The 16,343-nt window shown below is 46.8% G+C and overlaps 1 protein-coding gene and 1 long non-coding RNA gene across 3 annotated transcripts in view; both read left to right on the forward strand.

The window, feature by feature from the left end:
* LOC308587148 overlaps nucleotides 1–16,343 on the forward strand; it is a 283,237-nt gene that overhangs the window by 119,838 nt on the left and 147,056 nt on the right. The gene's annotated exons all lie outside the window — the stretch shown is intronic.
* The window catches only part of ASTN1 (astrotactin 1), a 243,585-nt gene that overhangs the window by 81,794 nt on the left and 145,448 nt on the right, over nucleotides 1–16,343 (forward strand). For both annotated transcript variants that reach the window (XM_081194294.1, XM_081194293.1), the window contains exon 2: nucleotides 1,385–1,572. In XM_081194294.1, coding sequence (XP_081050420.1) covers nucleotides 1,385–1,572 — 188 coding nt within the window. The remainder of the gene's footprint in view (nucleotides 1–1,384; nucleotides 1,573–16,343) is intronic.

Here is a 16,343-nt window from a genome sequence, read left to right on the forward strand (position 1 = left end):
AGGTGAAGACTGAAGCTCATCTGCAGCTGAGCATGTCATCTAGTTGCTTACTTAGTCACTGTGTAGTTTTTTATACCTTGCCCTTTCTCTAAGACAGGAATATTGGGTGGCTCACAACACAAAGCATGCAATATAGAATAAATACTGAAATACACAAACAAAATGGGGACGCGGGTGGCGCTGTGGGTTAAACCACAGAGCCTAGGGCTTGCCGATCAGAAGGTCGGCGGTTCAAATCCCCGTGACGGGGTGAGCTCCCGTTGCTCAGTCCCTGCTCCTGCCAACCTAGCAGTTCGAAAGCACACCAGTGCAAGTAGATAAATAGGTACTGTACCGGCGGGAAGGTAAACCGCGTTTCCGTGCGCTGCTCTGGTTACTTAGTCATGCTGGCCACATGACCCAGAAGCTGTACGCCAGCTTCCTTGGCCAATAAAGCGAGATGAGTGCCGCAACCCCAGAGTCGGTCACGACTGGATCTAATGGTCAGGGGTCCCTTCACCTTTACCTTTACACAAACAAAATAGGCTGAAATGAAGTATCTTCAAACCTTTCCAGAGGCTGTTGAGGCTAATCTTGTCACAGCTCCTGCCTTGGGCCTGAGCTGCATAAGTGGCTCACTGGGTTAAATCCTTGCTGGCATTCCAGCTCAAGGAACACTGTGGGCTTCAGAGCTGGCAATGACGAACCAGAGAAGTCTGCCCTCCTTGTGAGTATTGGCTTGTTTGCTGGAGGATCAGAACCTGGAGGGAGAAAGGCCTAATACAGAAAAGTGAGGAAAAGGCAAAACAGATAATAATATTTATTATTTACAAAGTGCCTCAAAAGCAAGGCACTTATCTGAGAGGATTTTGAGGCAAGAGGATTTGGCAGGATATAAGACGGGGTGTGTGTCATTTTTAAAGTAGGAATTGAGGGCAAGAAATGAAGCATCAGCCTGGTTCATGAATTCAAGTGTCAGCCAAAGTCCATATGACGCTCAGCCAGCCAATGAAAATCTGCGTATAAACAGGTTGTGCTGCTTTGTTAAGCCACGGTCCTGTGCTTCAGCAGTCTTGACCTGGAAAACCCCAAAGAGCTGCCCTGATCTCAAAAGACAAGTTTGCAGGGATGTGATTACACACACACACACTTACAATTTTACATGTGCATCCTTCATCCTGAAGCATCCGGTTCTAGAAAGCCCTGGTTGTATCCACCCCTTTACATCAGGGGTGAGGAACCTCTTTCAGCCTGAAAGCCACCTTCCCCTGCCAATCGCCAGAGCAAAAGTGGGCATGACCAGAGGCAGACGAGACAGTAGGCTATGTTCCAGCAATGCAAAAGCATGGAAGAGGGTTTGTGCTGCAGTTCCCTGGCTGTACTGGTCTTCTTCCTTCATCCGCAGAGATCTCAGGCAACACTGAAGACATCCCATTGGTGCGCTGGAGGCAGCAATGGCTGGAAAATGGCACACTCCTCTTCCATATCCACCACCAAGATGGCACGCCCAACTTGCCCGGTTTGGAACCCACAGAAGAACCCCAGAGCGAATCAGCAGAGGAAGAGCTAAGGATCCTTCACATCTCTGTCATGGTAAGTACAAAATTTGTCACCACAAGTATGTTCGAAGCTGCCTTATATTACCCAATGCAGTACTGATTCATCCAGCACATTCAGCACTGACTGGCAGTGGCTGTTGAGGGTCTCAGGCAGGTGCCTTTTCTGGTCTTACCTGGAGATGCGAGAGATTGAACCCAAGACCTTCTGTATGCCTAGGAGGTGCTTTACCACTGACCTATAGCCTCCCCACCACCATTAACTCTCAATGCGGTTGCCTTCCATCCCATAATCAGTTATTCCAGACCTCAAGGCTATTGTGAAAAGGGTAATTTTGAAGTGAAATGCCTGGCAATTAGTTGCAATCGCTACAGAGAACCTGCCTAAAGAAAAGCTGAAAGAAAATATGGCGATCCTTCATCAGTCAAAGCATCTTGAGATACTTTTGAAGGAGCCAAAAGAGTTTCTCTGGGAGGAGCAAAATTCCTTGGAGGTGGTTCTAAATGTCATCAGTTCAACCCTGGATTCAGAGCAAGCTTGAAGGTTCTTCCACAAGCAAAATGAATCACCTGAGGAAATTAAACGAAGCAAGGATCTATTCATATATCCTTGATTTGTTTATTACACAATCATTTACACCATGTGTGCTGCTTATTGTGAACAGTGCCTTGAAATCGACACACCATGGTACATGTTTGCCAGAAGTGTCCATAATGAAGGCCACTCTTCATAGCAGGACTCCAGATGATGCTGAGGCCCAGCCAGGATGGGCAATGGTCAGGACTCATTTCTCTTTGAGGCTCATTTCTTCTGAAATCAGGAACTGTGGTGTAATGTCAGGTTGACTATCCAGGATCTTAAACCACATACCAAGTGTGGTTTAAGATTTTGGGTGGTAAATGGGCATCAAGCCACAGTTCTCTGTTTTGGGCATAATGGGAAACTGTGGCTTCCACTAACTAGAGCTGGTGCCTGTAACTGGCACATGAAAGAGAGAGGCAAGCAGCAGCTGAGTGGGGGGAGTCTTTGGACCCAAAGCTCATTCTCAGCTCACAGAACTAAAATTCACAGGAGCTGGGACTGTCTTGTCTGAACCAGGCTCTTCAGTTCAGTGGCGTAGCGTGGGGGGTGCAGGGGGGGCTGGCCGCACCGGGCGCAACATCTGGGGGTTAGGGGGCGCAAATCCACGGGTTAGGGGGCGCAAATCCACGGGTTAAGGGGCGCAAATTACTTGCCTTGCCCCGGGTGCTGACAACCCACGCTACGCCACTGCTTCAGTTAGCTCTTCTTTGGTCCCTTTCTCACGTAACAGTAAGCAATCGTTTAGTGCAAGTGAATGAGCCTCAGTGGGCCTTATTCCTTCAATGCTTCCCCATCCTAGACTGCTAAACAAGCCCCGCCCCCAAGGGCCCTAATATTATCAATATTCAGGGGGTGGGCTCCAGTGCCCTTCATACCTCCTTGCCTACCCCTATGACAATCGGAAGAAGAATCAGTTATGCAAAAATAGGCATATTTAATTTACATAAATGAGGCCACTTAGTTCAGTTTCTTTGGTAGTGTAGAACATTTATTTATTATTTACTAGTACAGAGAGCGCGTGGAGCTCAGTATAAGTGGCCACCCCCTGCCGTTTGCCCCCCTTTTCGTCATCAGAGGTGTTGCACGTCCAAACGGGGAGATTCCATTTTTAGCTACTGTCTTTAGTAGTTGCTGGTAGAATTATTCTTCAGGAATCTGTATAGTACTTAAAAAAAATATTTAAACTGTTGATTGAAATGCAAGAATGAGGAGAATGGGATTCATGGCCAGGAAGAAAGGAAGATGCCTATTGCTGTGGCTGCCGGAAACTCCTCCCAGACCTTTTCTGGTCTTAGTGCTTTTGGCAAACACCCCTGGCATCACCTTTTAACACACACACACACACACACACACACACACACACACACACACACACACGTAATTTAGCTAGGGCAGGGATGTTAAACTCCCACTCACCCAGCCAGCACATCCAATGGTTGTCATGAGTCCCAAGGAGTCATCATGGGGGGCTGGTCAGACCAGGACTCGGGGGGAGGGAGCTGGAGGAGCTGCCTCTTGATGACCCAGAGAGAGGCCCAGTGGGTTGGGGTGGTTTGCACCAGGGACTCAAGAGACAGAAGAATCCCTGCTGGGAGAGAGTTACAGAAGAGGAGTCAGATCCTGGGGAGGGTCTCAGTGGCATAGTCCCCCAGCACTGCCCCCCCCCGACACCACCCAGGTGCGCTGTGACCACTTCACTCCCGGCTCCTTTGCCAGCCATGCTTCCAGTCATGGTACCACTGGAGCCCAGCTCTAGCCCATCCTCTCAGGAGGAGTCTGCTGCTCTGTCTGGTTCAGAGCTGTTGTGGTCACCTCCTCCATCGCCTAAGTCACAGGGACGCCAGTGCAGGCGTGAGCGGACAGCTCAGGTTCAGCCCTCGAGAAGGAGTTCCTGTTTGCTTGCCCAGTTCAGACGATAGCTCAACTTGCTGAAGTTGTGCTTGCCCCATTTCCATATAATGGCACCCAAGTGGGCACGTCGCTTGCTAGTTTGCTTAGCTATGCATATCCTATTTGAACCCTCTTTTGCCCCTGCACCACGCTGATCTGAGCCTTAAAGATTTTGGCAGAAACCATGCTCCACGTTCGAGTTCTTCATCCTCCAGTGAGAGCCAGGACAATGGTCATGGATATTGTCAGTTTGAGAACATCTGGCGGGCCACCGGTCCCATCCTTGAACTAGGGTGTGCTTATGTTTCTGATTAGTGGACAGAATTCTGCTCTAGAAAACAAGTTGCTTGTGGGGCTCAGAAACCAGCGCTTATGAGTGTTGGGGGGAAATGTTTTAGTAATGCTTTTTCAGTTGGGTGCATAGCCTACAGATTTGCAGCTTGCTTGCTTCCTGTTTTGAGTGTGGACGCTTTGGGAACTACATTTTCCATACTCCCAGGTGCTAATGGATGACCCACACAAGAATCCAGGGTTTAAAGATGAGGCCTCTGCTGCTGCCCGCAGCCTTCCCTGCCCCTGTTTCATGAGGGTGGGCCATGGGCCATTAGAGACAACCAGCAACAGCTTCCATGTTGGAGAAGGCTGTGACCACACTAGCTCATCAATTCAAAGGAGACTTGGATTGGCTCTTAATAGGCTTGGGCTTTCAGAACAGGGAATCGTTTTCTGCACTCTTTTCTCACTGTCATGAGCTTCAGCACCATCACTAATGTTACGTGCACAGACTGGCAGCATCCCCCAGGGTTCCAGGCCTATCTGGAGGTGCCAAGAATCGGATCAGGGGCCTTCTGAAGGCAAAGCACCGAGTTACAACTCTTCCCCAAATTAACCCATGCCATATTCTGTCCAGATACCACATTTGTTTCTCTCTTTTTTTGCCCATTTGTCATTCAGCTCCTGTTCCCAGCACCTAACAGCTGCCCAGGCTTCACAGCTAGGGTGGTGGGTCAGCAACAGCAGGAGATCAATCCTTTCCAAGAATGCCCTGGTTTTATTCTAAATAAAGAGCTGGGACTCAAGCCTGGCAGTGGCTGTGTGCATCACCTGGCTCTTGCCCAAGGCAGGACTTCAGAAAACCTGGTGAAGAAGCCTCCTAACATCCGTAGGCTAGTGAGAGATCATGCTTGTCTTCCCCTCCTCCATCCACAGGAGCGGAACTGAATCTGACAGCATGCTACATTTCAGATTCCTCTTCCACCACCGCCTCACTTTCTTGAGCATACAGAGCCTGGAGTCTTGGAGGTGCAATCCGATTGTTGTAAGACAAAGGGCACTTCCAGGATGGACACTCGGCCATCCTGATTCATTTGCAGGGAGGAGAGATGATATTGCATCAAAGCACCTGCTGCCTGAATCGGCTATCACACTATTTCCTGTCATTTTCCTTTATTGGAAAAAAAACAAACCCCAATGTTTTGGAGAGGCAGGATTGTTGCGCAAAACTTCCCAATCTGCTATAATTATGCAATGTGAATTTGCTGGTATGTGACTGAACCCCAACCCAAAATAGTAACAGTCTGGAAGAATCTCTCCTCCCTTCCTCCCTACATCCTGACCCCCACTGGCTGGTTTCTTCACATAAACTTTTAAAAAGGGAAAGCAGGCGGCGGGGGAGAGGGGGAGGCGGGGAAGCCAGCCAGAGATAAAATTCAATGGATGCCAATAAGGAAAGGAAACAAAAGATCAATGTTGGCGAGGTAGACTTTTCTTTTTTAAGCGATGTTGAAGAATTGTGCAATTCCTTTTGCCAGCAGAAGATAATTAGCTGGAGACAATGTGTCGTCAGGCTGCGCTGATACTGAGGACGGGGCTGTTTAATGAAGCCTGCCTTAATGAGAATGTCAATATCTCTCCCAGATTGCTGCCGGGGGCTAGCTCTCTCCCTTCATGTTTTGTTTTTGATTAGTCCTGGAGAAAAATTAATAAGCGGCAAAAACAAAACAGTAAAGAGCAGTTAGAGCCTCTTTTCCCTAGACACTGCCTATTGACTGTCAGATAGAACCCTAAGTTGTGGGTCGGATCCTCTACTTGAGTAAATGGCAGTAGGCTCCTTGGGTCAGAGTGTTGAATTGCACCATGTAAACACCTGCTTCTAGAAGTTTGCTCATTTGCTGGACTTCCTGTATTTGTACAGCTGTGTGCTGCCTCACATAGGCAAAGGTACCATTCTCTCCTCAGCCTCTCCATCTGTAAAATGGGTGTAATACTATGGGGATTGTTAGCATTATTGAGGAGCTGTTTCTGAGCCAGGAAGTGCAATCCTAACCTGCAATTCCCTTGCCTGAAGAGGGTTGGAAAGGAGAGAAGGGGCTTCTCCACCGAGAGAGAAGCATGTCTGCCACAGAGGCCATCACTATGTCCAAAGATAGCTCCCCGGGGTGAAGAGCTACTGCTGATGGTTCTCTGATGAAACAGGTACCCAGGATCAGCCTGCCCCTCTAGTCCAGCCTGGAGCTGCTGCAACTAATCCCTTCCCCACTGAAATCAACTGAGGGATCAAAATCAGCCACTCTCTGCCCTCCATACCCTGCTTCCCCGACTGATGTGAGCCCACAGGGCTTGGGAAGTGGCAGTGAATCCACCAGATCTATTTCCTACTCAGATCTACAGCAAAATACAGGGGCTTGTGCTAAAGCGGCAATGTGAGAACCACGTGGCACACACTGTCCTGAGGTTCTAGAATAAAGGGCAGGATTTAAAAATGTGCAGTGCTGGCCCAACGATGAGGCAGAATGAGTCCATCGTCTCAGGCGGCATGGGTGTGGGAGTGCCAAATTGATACTCCTCCACCCCCTCCCCTTTCAGGCCTCATTACTGGGCAGGCTGATTGGCTGGCTGGCTTTAAGTGGCCCTGGCCTTGAAAAGATAATACAATAATGCACACGAGCACTTTTTGGGGGAGAGGGGCTTTATAAATATTAACTATATTGTTTGCTGCCACTTGGATTCTTACCTCCATTGCCTCAGCAAGTATTTGCCTACTTCCTTTTTAATGGAAGAGCTTTAGATACTTGAAAACTGTTGCCATGTCCCCTTAAATCTTATTTTGTCTAAGCTAAGCATTTCCTGTTTCGGCAGTCTTTCCTCAGTCATCACTGGCTCTCAACTTGTTTATCATCTTTCTGATCACTGCTGAATTCTCTGTAAACTGCCTGCATCGTTTTCAAAGTGTGGCAACCAAAGCAGACTTAGTGCAATCCGGACTCCATGTCACCACAGCATTCAAATGGAACTTACTCCCTGATAGATGTATATTGTTCTTGTTGGCCTCTGCCTGACTCAGGAGACAATGGAGTGTGCCTCCAGGGGTGACTTCAAACCACTGCATTTGCAGCACTGATTCGACCTCTGTGGGTCACAGTGTTTATGGAGATCCTGGGCTGCCCAGATTACAAGACTCCCCCCCCAGCCCCCCAAAGGAAAGCAGAGCAATACGTGTGGCACCAGCTTGGCCTCCGGAGTTGGCAAAAGGAGGCATACAAGGCGCCATCTTAGGGACTCCACTTTAGATTTGTGTAGGGGTTTACTCCTTAGCCTTTTCTTCTCCCGAAGATGTCTTGTAAGGCAGTGGAAGTTTAGGCTCAGTTTTCCTTCTCCTAGATAGGCTACCTTCCCAGGTTGATAAGCCCCATCTACCTCTTCAACGTATACAGACAACTCCCCATTTGTGCAGGGTTGCATTCCAGGTCATCGTGCACGCCAGTGGAGCCTCTTCCACTTAGACCAGTGATGGGGAACCTGTGGCCCTCCAGATGTTGGACTCCATCACCCCTAATTATTGGCTTTACTGCCTGGGGCTGCCCATCTGGAGAACCATGGGTTTCCCCCTTCCCTGGTTTAGGACATGGGTAGCTAATAGGGTAGGGATGCGGGTGGCGCTGTGGGCTAAACCAAAGAACCTAGGACTTGCCAATCAGAAGGTCGGTGGTTCGAATCCCTGTGACGGGGTGAGCTCCCGTTGCTCGGTCCCTGCTCCTGCCAACCTAGCAGTTCGAAAGCACGTCAAAGTGCAAGTAGATAAATAGGTACCACTCCGGCGGGAAGGTAAACGGCGTTTCCATGAGCTGCTCTGGTTCGCCAGAAGTGGCTTAGTCATGCTGGCCACATGACCCGGAAGCTGTATGCAGGCTCCCAATAAAGCGAGATGAGCGCCGCAACCCCAGAGTCGGTCACGACTGGACCTGAAGGTCAGGTACCTAGCCAATAGGGTACCCTCAGCCATGGGCCGGTCCGCCGTCCCTCAGACCATGTGGTGGGCTGTACTATATTTTTTTTTGGGGGGGGGAATGAATGAATTCCTATGCCCCACAAATAACCCAGAGATGCATTTTAAATAAAAGGACACATTCTCCTCATGTAAAAACACACTGATTCCCGACCACCCACGGGCTGGATTTAGAAGGTGATTGGGCTGCATCCGGCCCCCGGGCCTTAGGTTGCCTACCCCTGCTGTGGATTAAAATTCACCGGTCCCATCCAGCATGGCCAATGGTCAACAATTATGGAAGCTTCAACCCACAACATCTGCCAGCCCTTCTCACTGAGCCCAGCCCTTCAAGACAAACAACCTTGGCTTGGAAACGTGGGACTGTTTGCCCTCATCTTCCTTTCTTTTGTAGCCTTAAACTAGGGGTTGCAAACCTGTGACCCTCCAACTCTCACCAGTCCGACCCAGCATGGCTAACGGTCAGAGGGCACTGTGTTGGCTCCCCCTGACTTCGACTCTCTCTCCTAAAACCATATGCTCTTGTCTAGTGATCTCTGAAGTGGCACTTCAGGCTCAGGTGGGAATTCACGTTGAAAACAGAAAAGCCCCACTACATATTAAAAACTGGCGTGTCAGGAAGAAGGCTCCTCTAGCCTAGTCTTTTCTGTGACAGCTAGTTTTCTAGGTGCAAGTCCTCTGGAGGACCATTCAGTCATGTGAGCCATCGCCTGCAGTCTTGACACGGGTTTAGCACCCAGTGAGAGCCAGCGGTTCATCTTTCTCTGGTTGAAAAAGCCTTTCCTTTTAAAAAACATCTACTTTCACACATCCTTTTTAAATTTTAACCAGAAGTAGTTGTTTTTATCCAAAAGGCTCCCCTAGAGCATCATTATCTGCCATGGTTTGGAGAATTCCATGCGAGTTAGAAAGGACAAGAAATTTGCTATTATATTCTGGACCTATCAATGAAACCACCCACACCGGTTCTTTTGGGTTACCATTAGAATGAGAGTCTTTGGTTTTATGTGGGTGGTAATTTTGGTCCAGAATAAATGTGTGGCATTTGTGGGAGAATATTTGCATTTTTTAAAAGTGTAATGAGCTGTTGCTAGGTGACAGTGCTCAGCCATTGTGACTTACACCAATCACCCAATGAAAGCCTGTGTACGTGGGATTCTTTTGCAAAATTAGAGTGCACCTAAAATGACCTTTGATGCTCAAGTCTCATTGCTGGATCAGACTGAATTTGAAAAGCAGAGAAAAATATCCTATTGTGGTTGCATTTTTACAGACTTATCAAGAGACACTTGATGCATTTATTTTGCATTTTTGAAAGTTCTAAGCACAAGTGGGTGGCATCAAAAGATCTAGCTGTTCAGGAGCATTTTATTGAATTATTACACAAAAACTTGAGTTCTTTGCTCATTTCCCCCCTTTGTCTTATTAAAATGAAAAGCCACCAACTGCAATTGATCAAATGAAGTGACACACTTGCCATTTGACATTCTCTGTTTCATTATGGGTGGATGTGTTCTTATCTCTGAGATTTCAGAATGAAATTTAGTACTCGTGTTTCAGTCCCTGTTCAACCTCCATACCCATTTCAAAGGTTGAGGGAAGTAAATGCAAAATATATTGTAATGCAGAACCTCCCTTGAGTACTGAGTTATTGGAGCTGGTGAAGGCATTCAAGGTGCAATTGAGTGATTCATGCTCAAACCTCAACTCAACCCTCACTTCTGTTTTCAAGGAAGCAGGAAAGGAAAGAAACACCTTGTGATGTGACTTGAGGTCCACAAGTGTGCTTACCAGTTTGCCCATGGCAAGTGCTCCTTTAGTCAGGCAAGGGAGAGGCTGGGGCTCCTTGTGCAAGACCTTGAAACATGTGGCTGGTTTTTAAGGCCTCCGAAGTCATTGTGAAGTCTGTTTTTCCTGCTTTCTGAGTGCCTCCAAAGCTTAGTGTGATACTGGAGGCAACAGGACCTTGCCCCTCCCTCCAAGTTGGGGTGGGGATAGGGTAGAGTTGGTGGCAACCACAAGTTTTGGCTATTTGCTAGTGGTAGTAGCATTGTGATGATTTCAGGGTGTATGAAAAGGAGCATAAACAGGAGAGAGCTTACCAATGGTGGTGATTACTCCCTGCTGTCACTGCTGGCATCAGAATCAAAAGATGACTAGCATTAAGGAAAAATGGTGGCCACCAGCAGTAGGGAGCATGTTCAACACATCTTCCAAATACAGTGGTACCTTGGTTTACAACCATAATCCGTTCCGGAGGTCCGTTTGTAAACCAAAACAGGTTGTAACCCAAGGCGCGCTTCCACCAATGGGGCCTCCAAAAAAAATTTGTTCATAACCCCCCCTCCCGAAAAGGGTTGTAATCCAAAAAAAGGTTGCAAACTGGGACACACACAGTTCTGGGTTTGATGTGTTTGTAATCCAAGACGTATGCAAACCAAAGTACCACCGTACCACTTTCTGGAAACCACAGGAGGGGGAAGTGCTCTTGTGTTCATCTTCTTCTTCTTGGCTTCCCTCAGGCATCTGCTTGGCCACTGTGAGAACAGGATGTGGGACTACATTGGCCATTGTCCTGATTTAGCTGGCTCTTCTTATGTTCTTAAATAGGTGGTGGCCATATCTGCAGAAAACAAGAGGAGGACAAGGTTTTGTGAAGGCTTCTGGTCCTTCCCAGTCCCCCCTCATTAACTTCCTGTCCAGCCCTAATCACGATTGAATGTTTAAAATTATAAACATAATTCTCCGTTTCAACTTGGAGAATGCCAAAACAACACCCCACACCAATATCTGTGGGAATGTTCAGGGATGCAGGAGAGGATATATTGTCTGATTGTAGCCTTTCCAACTTGTGTTAGAAAGTTCACAATTTAGCAGAGTAACATTCCCTTTTTTAAACTTGCAGTAGATGCATTTGCTCAGGCTCGCTAAAGCCCCTATAATAACTGTTCTGGTATTTTCCCCCTATTCCCTCATAAAAGATAAGACACGACACGACACAGTCTTCTATAAAAGTATAAAAGGTTTACTCACACATCATTCTGTTCACAATAGGATCCCAGAAGGCAGACTTAGCTTAGAAAAGTAACATATACCTAGAAACTATCTCATAAGGAGACAGTCCCTTTGTCCTGTCTTGGCTGGAAGCATCTTTGGCTAAGCAGATGTTGCTTCTTCGATGCATGTGGTCAAAAAGATAGAGATGGCTGCTCTGCCCTGTGCTTTTGTCATTACCTGCACAGGTGAGGCCACGCCCACCTCTAGTCACATGCAGAGGAAGTCTGTCCCAGCCCAGAAGGAAACAGGAAGTTTACCTGCTGGCTGGACAAACACTCCTCCCCATGTGTAAACATGTTCACTCTAGGAATGTTGTACTTGACTGCTCTTGTATTTCACATCCCACAATATCTAGGTCTTATATTGAAGGGGGTGTGGTGGGGAGAAGAGATGCCACATGCTATATCATCCCAATACCTGAAACAAAAGATTTCTAAAATGTTCTGCTTTGCTAGTTGTAAGCTGCCCAAAGCTTTAGAAACAGGGCAGGTCCAAGTGGGAACCTGCAGTGTAATGTTGCAGTGTCCTTGGAGTTATGTAAATTCTAACAGGGCGCTAACATTTGGGACTGGACTAGCACCAAGCTGTTCACTCATTCTTGAACCTTAAGAAAGTAGAGCCATGTTGCTGTAACATTATACCACTCAGCTTTGGGACTGCCTGTGTGATGGCCTGGGATTTGGATGCTGAACCTGAAGAATCCCAGCCTGCACAGGATTCCCTGCCTCCAGAACCAGCTGAGCCGGAGCTGGGGCATGAGCCCGAAGGGTCCTCACCTGTGCTGGATCCTCAGTTGCAGGCACCAGCTGAGTCTGCTCTGGCTCCTGAGGGGATGGAGGACCTATTGCCTGCAGGTGCTCCATTCTCAGCCCTGGCAGAGGAAGCTGAGGTTGCCTCTGGGTCCGGTAACCCTCCAGCCTCTCCTGAGCTGCAAAGGCTCAGGGCAGAGAGGCGGAGGGAACTAAGTTCCCGCAGGAGGAGTGCTCGCCTCCAGGCTAGGAGAGGCGAGTCACCTGAGGATCGCGGCCACCCTGTGCCTTGGGATAGATAAAAACCAGCCAGCCCCAGTCCCAAGTTGTGGGAGCAACTTCGTTGGTTGACAGTTCCTGCCTGAACCCTGTCCTGCTTCCCTGCTTCAGCTCCTGACCTCACCCGACTCCCTGCCCTGCATCCAGCTTCAACTTTTAGGGACTGCCTCCATACTGCACCTTCGACCTCGGACTGGACTCGGACCTTGCCTCTCGGTTAGCCCATGGGACCAGCGCAGCCTGCCTGCCTGTGCAATCCGCAACAAACCCTCCCTATAAACAAGTTGTGGGTGTTCCCATCTCCAGATGATGCTTAGGAGCTGTCTGCACAAGCGTGCAATGAGAAGAGAGTATTATTATCCCACTTTCCTGTGCTGTGTGGCAGAATGTAAGGGTGAGCTTGGGTGAGAATGTATAGTTAATGAACATCTCTCAGCCACCCTTCCACCTCCCTCCCTCCCTCCCTCCCTTTAAGCTGTAATGTTCTCTGGCCCTTTCATAACTTAAACAGACATGAGTGGATGATTAGTTTGAATTGCAGCCAACTTTCTACTCTGAATCCTTAAAAGCATTTAGCACCCCAGATTTGGGAGCAGGAGGGGCAGGATCCTAAGTCTCCCCCCTCCAGGATCCTCTAGGTGTTGAAGAGAGCACTTTCCCCTCTAGTTCCATTTAATGGCTCCCAAAGATGCCCCTACAGTTCTGAATGTAGTGGGACCCCCAAACAGGAGCCTCATGGAACAATATCCTATTCATTTTCCTCGTTGTGTCCAAGGCTGGAATGAAGCAAACAGTAGCCTATTTGCAACACCTGCCCTCCCTAAAAAATTTTGCTGGGAGCAGATTTTCATTTTCCTGTGTCCACTGAAACTTCTGGATAGAGTGAATAGAATGGATAGAGTTCTGCTACATGCAGATGGAGACCTGAGGTGTATCATGGGATCAACGGCATTGTCTATTCTTCAGTGTGATGGGACCCTCTGCTCATACAGTGGTTCCTCGGGTTACATATGCTTCAGGTTACATACGCTTCAGGTTACAGACTCCGCTAACCCAGAAATATTACCTCGGGTTAAGAACTTTGCTTCAGGTTGAGAACTGAAATTGTGCTCCGGTGATGCGGCGGCAGCAGGAGACCCCATTAGCTAAAGTGGTGCTTCAGGTTAAGAACAGTTTCAGGTTAAGAACGGACCTCCAGAACGAATTAAATACTTAACCCGAGGTACCACTGTATGTGCATTGCAGAGGCCTTGGGTGTGTGTCTTCGTGATGGCACTGTGCAACCCCAGATTTCAGGCGTAGCAGCAGGTTTCAGATTCCCTAAAACTTTGTAAAACTCCAGTTTTGTTAAATTGTGGTTCCTGCTCAATCCTAACCCCATACCAATTGAAATGTATGAAACCAGTTCAAATACTTTTTGGGGTGGAATTTGAAAGTATATCTAATTTTCAGTTGTTTGGTGGATTCCATCTTCCCTGGTGTGTAAAATGAACACTCAGGGTCTGAATGCTCTTTTATTGTGTCTGAAACATCAAAAACCTAAAAGTTTGATGTGTTAAAAAAAATTGACCAGTTAAATGTTATGCAAAACTCTGTTTCAGTTTTAATTGGGTGTATTTTCCCCTTTTTAATGAGTGCAGCTGTGGAGAATAGGATATAGTAAACTGAACCCATAAGAGCTGGCTTCAGGATCTTACCTGTCCTCAGTGCTCTGTGCTTTGAAAAGTCTTTGTTCCTCTGCTTAATCTGTTGGTATATATTTTCCCCATTAGGGAGGGTGGGAGCATTCCATTTCCATTAGGCCAAGAACAGTGGTGGGGAGGGGAGGTGTGGCGGAGGAATAATAATCTTTAGAAAAGTCTTTGCTAGCTGCTGGTTCTATTACCCACTTAGTAACTCTTGCTTAATGTCTTGTCCTAATGGAACAGATGATGGTTATTATTTTATTTTATCAAGACTATTCACTGCATAAAAAGGAAGATGGAAAAGACTGGAACATGGCCAAGAAAAAACATGAAGCTCTGCTGGTCATTTATTTATATATTTTTATTCCTTGACGTGCAAAATTTAAAGGGAAGGCAACCCAGCAGAAGGGAGCTGTGGCTTTGCTTATCGGTTCAAGAGTCAGGGTGCCACTTGCTGCGTCAGATTTCTGTTCTGTTTGTTTATTTGTTTGTTTTAACTGAGAAAGTTGAGATTTTGAGAAGCCCAGTAAATGCTTGCAAAACCTTCTCTGCCTTTGTGCATTTTCCATGCTGGTTTGCAGCTGCTCTTGTTCCCACGTCTTTTACTAGTTCAGGGATCAGGGGGGATGATAGTTCTTCGCCCAAGCAACTCAGCCGACACTCCTGGGTTTGCCATGCTGTTCTGACAGTTACATTTCTTGCCGGTGCTGCACGGCAAGGCTTTGGCCACGATCCAGCAGGCGTTGTGTGCTGTTATGCACGACTAGTTGGGGCAGAATGTGAGTGTGGATGTCCATCCCTTTGAAGTACAGCAGATAGATAACCCCTGGATTTGGATATACCTGCATCCACATGCAGATGCTGGAAAGAACATCCTTTCCAAAGGGATACACAAACCCCATACACAAACTGAGCCAACCGCAGGCAACTTGCAACTGGAAAGGCATGGCAACAGTGATGTTGCACCAGTCAGAGAACTGTCACCTGTGAGTACCCCCTGCAGGCAGCTATAATCCAAAATGTGTTGGGCCTAATAAAACCACTTTTGTGCACCTTAAGACTCCCTCCCCGTTTTCTTGTGATTGGGGCCTTCCCTTCTGTTTTATGCTCAGGTAATTAATGGGACACGGCTGCCTTATTATTGACCTATTTCTTCTTCTTTTTTTATAATCATATTTATTAGCATTTCCAATAATAACAGAATAAGAAAAATAAAGAAGATAAAGAAAAGAAAGAAAAAGAAAGACAAATTTACATTCTTGCTTTCATAACCTTCTTTCCAGGACTCCCTCCTTCCCCTCCCGACCGTATTCCCCTTTCCCTAGGTTGGTTCCACAAGCTCTCATTCCCAATTAAAACCTAATATGTTTAACCCTTTAGCCAATTTAAATTTATACAATCTTACCATCACTCCTCATCTTTAACAGAAATAGAAAAAAGATTTCCCCCCCAAGATCTGCCCCAATTTCCTTCCACGAATTCCCCCTTTTTTTAAAGAAAACATGTTAAATCAAGATACCAAAGTTATATAAAGAAATAGAAGATAAAAGATATAAGAAGATTCAAAAAGTTGGTTACATAGCCTTCGGATTCCAAGATTCCCCCTCCCTTCCCCGGTTTGAATTCCCCATGTCCATCAGTCTATATGTTGTCAGCCTGGAGGTCTCAAGTCCACAGCCAAATTTTTCTCATTCCACCTTGCCGGTTTTCTTTAAATTTATTTGTTTTATTGATGTTTAACTTCAAAAATCCAGTCTAATAGAGGCCTTTAGTTTCCTTGGTCTTTGTTGCTCCTCCCATTGTTCTTTCCGTGTCGTAGTTGGTCCTTTGTTCTTTTTATTCCTTACTTTCTCAGGTTTCTTGTCTTGTTCAGCTGCTAAAACGTTCTTATTCCAAAATCTAGTATCTCTACAGAGGTTTGTTATTCAGGAACAAAAACTTACTTCCAGTCCCTTCCTTTCTTCAATAGAAAATTCTATTGTCTCCTTTTAATATAAACACCTCTGTAGACAAAATAGTATTTCAGTTTTGCAGCTTTCCCAGAAGATAAAACCTGTGCACATCCCAGAGTAGTTTCCCACATACGGCCGCTTGTAATGTCCCGAAACCCCTCTAGGGGGATTGCAGTAACTTTGTATCCTCTAATCCAAAAGTCAAATTATTGTTTCTTTTTCCCCCCAACAGTTTGTATCCATATTATATCAAATTGTAACAGAATTAACCAGCAAAATACTTGTAACAAAGTCCTCTTTATATTCTCAAGATTTGACAGCTACTTTG

Source organism: Podarcis bocagei (assembly GCF_964188305.1).
Source record: "Podarcis bocagei genome assembly, chromosome: 5".
NCBI lineage: Eukaryota > Metazoa > Chordata > Lepidosauria > Squamata > Lacertidae > Podarcis > Podarcis bocagei.